Here is a 2,619-nt window from a genome sequence, read left to right on the forward strand (position 1 = left end):
AGCAATGGGCTAAAGCATGTAGGAGGAGTTCACAGAAATGTGTTTTACACTAAATTCAATATGGCGGAAAATCTAAGTAGGCGGAGCTTAGGGGTCTGATTGGCTTTTTTCTAGCTCTAGCTCAAGTGGACATGTGTCAAATTTCATGTCAATCGGACATACTGGCCGAGGGGCGTCGCCGGTCTGACTTGTAGGGGGCGCTAGAGAGCCATTTCTTAACACAGAAAGATGCATTCTTTTTCAGATGGCTATATTCACCAGGCCTGACAAGTCCCCAAAATTTTGGTGAGTTTTCATGCATGGCAAGTCCTCCAACCATGCGTACGTTTACCCAAACGGGTACAATATCAATAGGGCCTTCGCGGCCCGACGTTGTCGGTAGCTCGGGCCCTACTAATACCCCTTAAAGTTTCAATAGGGCCTTCGCTGGCCCGACGTCGGTTGCTCGGGCCCTAACGACAACCCTATGAATTTAGTTTTTCTCAGTTTTCCCAGCAGCAGTACAATTGTCTGAAGGCAGCAGATAATCAGAATATTTAAAGCCAAAATAACATCCCAACTCTTTCAGTGGCCAATCAGATCTTAGTTTGAATTGCTTGGTAGATTGCAGATGATAGCGAAGTTTATTCTAAGGTGAAACGGACATGAATTGTACTCGGATGTGTGTATCCTCTAAATGTACTGTAAACACACAGTTTTCAGTGTTTACAGACATTGTTAAGATTGTACTATTCTAAATATACCATGTCTTTTAAGAACAATGTCTTTTTTCCATCTTTGAAACTTAAAGTGAGGTTTAATTGTTGTACAATGTAGCACAAATGGGAGTTACACTTGCATCTCTAAACTGATAATGAAAAATTGTATGCAAACTAAATGTTTTTATTTTTAATAAATTGTTATTAAGATATGGATATAATGGTGTTTGTTTTTTCCCCTGCAAACATTTTTTGTTTTATTGTTTGAAGTGTCAGCTGACATGGTAAAGTAGAAAATGCAAAACTCTTAAAAGTGTTCTGTTGAAGAGTTAAAAAGGAGTAAATTGAAAATAAGGTGTTGGGTAAGAATTACACTAAGAGAGTAAATATGTTTTAACACTGCAGGAGTCAGTTAAACATCAACACTGTATTTAGAGTAATTTCTTAAACACTTGGTGTCAAGTAGGTCCAACACTCATGAAGAGTAACTTAGAGTTAATTTTGATTAACACTCAAAAAGACCAAGTGTCAAATTTAAATAACACTACGAGTGCTATTTACATCATAGTGTCAAATTTGAGTAACACTTCTCAGTGTAGTGTAGTGTAAAATATTAACTCTAACCAGAGTTAAATTGACTCTAAAAATGTAACACTATGTCCAGTGTAGCTTTAACACTCTGTAGATGGGCACCATATGTTCACTGAATCAGTTAAAATTGACTCTTTAAGTGTTTCATTGACACTGTCGATTTTACTGTGTACATTTATATTGAATATTGTATGAAATAGAAAAAAGAATTCAGCTGCAATTCAGCAGCATCTTAATAAAATCGTGTTTTTTATGGTTATAAAAAATAAATGATCCATTTGAGTTCAGTCAGTATGTATAACAAGGTATTAATAATAAGTGAAAGTTTGAATTAACTTTAAGATCATACTTGAAAATATGAAAAATACACAACTGTAAAAACATTATAATCCAACTTTATTCAAACTTGTTTGTACAAAAAGAATTTAGTCCGTAAACAAATAAACAGGAAGTGATTCTTCACATGCGACAGGTGTCGTGAAATGCCTCCAGGGTCCTAAAGTCCCTCCATGTTGGAGGAAGTCCGTCCTGCAGGAAACGACCACAGCGCTGACAGGAAGACTGGAAGAGTTTAATGTAGCTCCGCAACCAGGTCTACAGAGAGACAAGACAGGTAGAGTTTAATGTAGCTCCGCAACCAGGTCTACAGGTCACCATAAAGGACCTGACCACCACGTCGGGCATCTGAGGTAGATGTCTCACCATAAAGGACCCGACCACAGACAGACAGACAGGTAGGTGTCTCACCATAAAGGACCTGGCCACAGACAGAGACAGGTAGGTGTCTCACCATAAAGGACCTGACCACAGACAGGTGTCTCACCATAAAGGACCTGACCACAGACAGACAGACAGGTGTCTCACCATAAAGGACCTGACCACCACGTCGGGCATCTGAGGCAGCTGGTAGTGTAGCAGGGCGGTGGAGGCGTGGTCAGTTACCTAGCAACAACACAACCAGTCAGAGCGCTGCACACTCAGTTCAGGAATTCAGGTGAGAATGGGGGAATCTTACCTTTTGGAACACCTGGTACTGAGACTTTGTCCAGATGTCCAGCTAAGGAAGACAGACAAGTGAATATGGAGATACACTGGTATCAAGGGTTACCTCTCTGGTAAATTTGACCTTTGACCTTGTCCCACCTTTCCATCCTCATTGTAAACATTTTCGTTAAATCCTCGTACGACGGTTCTATCAATGAACAGGGAACGCATGACAACGATCGCCTTCAACACCTTCCCCAGGGTCACCTGAGAGGGAGACACACCCGTTAACCTGGTCTAAACACACCCGCTAACCTGGTCTGAAACACACCCGCTAACCTGGTCT

General features: G+C 40.5%; 1 protein-coding gene across 3 annotated transcripts; it reads right to left on the reverse strand.

Annotated features, from left to right (window-relative positions):
- Positions 1-905: 905 nt before the first annotated feature.
- LOC116379125 (mediator of RNA polymerase II transcription subunit 27) lies at positions 906-2,613 on the reverse strand. Of its 3 annotated transcripts, none has more exons than XR_004212382.1 (4): positions 2,433-2,613; positions 2,305-2,346; positions 1,944-2,231; positions 906-1,883 (listed from the first exon to the last, which is right to left on the reverse strand). XR_004212382.1 is itself a non-coding variant. In XM_031841053.1 (4 exons), the coding sequence occupies exons 1-4, from the start codon at positions 2,502-2,504 to the stop codon at positions 1,749-1,751; spliced, it is 327 nt and encodes a 108-aa protein (XP_031696913.1). In that variant the 5' UTR covers positions 2,505-2,613; the 3' UTR covers positions 906-1,748. The 3 variants fall into 3 exon arrangements, 1 of the variants encoding a protein (XP_031696913.1); XM_031841053.1 differs by having other exon boundaries at positions 2,154-2,231; XR_004212381.1 differs by lacking the exon at positions 906-1,883 and adding an exon at positions 1,918-1,932 and having other exon boundaries at positions 2,154-2,231.
- Between the last annotated feature and the right edge of the window lie 6 nt (positions 2,614-2,619).

The sequence above is a fragment of the Anarrhichthys ocellatus genome, unplaced genomic scaffold (genome assembly GCF_004355925.1).
Source record: "Anarrhichthys ocellatus isolate YVR2014 unplaced genomic scaffold, GSC_Weel_1.0 scaffold3745, whole genome shotgun sequence".
NCBI lineage: Eukaryota > Metazoa > Chordata > Actinopteri > Perciformes > Anarhichadidae > Anarrhichthys > Anarrhichthys ocellatus.

What these genes read in the sequence shown, in the direction of transcription:
- LOC116379125 (XM_031841053.1), bottom strand. Translation starts at nt 2,504, where the DNA reads ATGCGTTCCCTGTTCATTGATAGAACCGTCGTACGAGGATTTAACGAA. An exon ending in TTTACAATGAGGATGGAAAG is followed by an intron (nt 2,347 to 2,432) that starts GTGGGACAAGGT and finishes TGTCTTCCTTAG; the next exon opens with CTGGACATCTGGACAAAGTC. An exon ending in TGGTGGTCAGGTCCTTTATG is followed by an intron (nt 1,884 to 2,153) that starts GTGAGACACCTG and finishes GTCTCTCTGTAG; the next exon opens with ACCTGGTTGCGGAGCTACAT.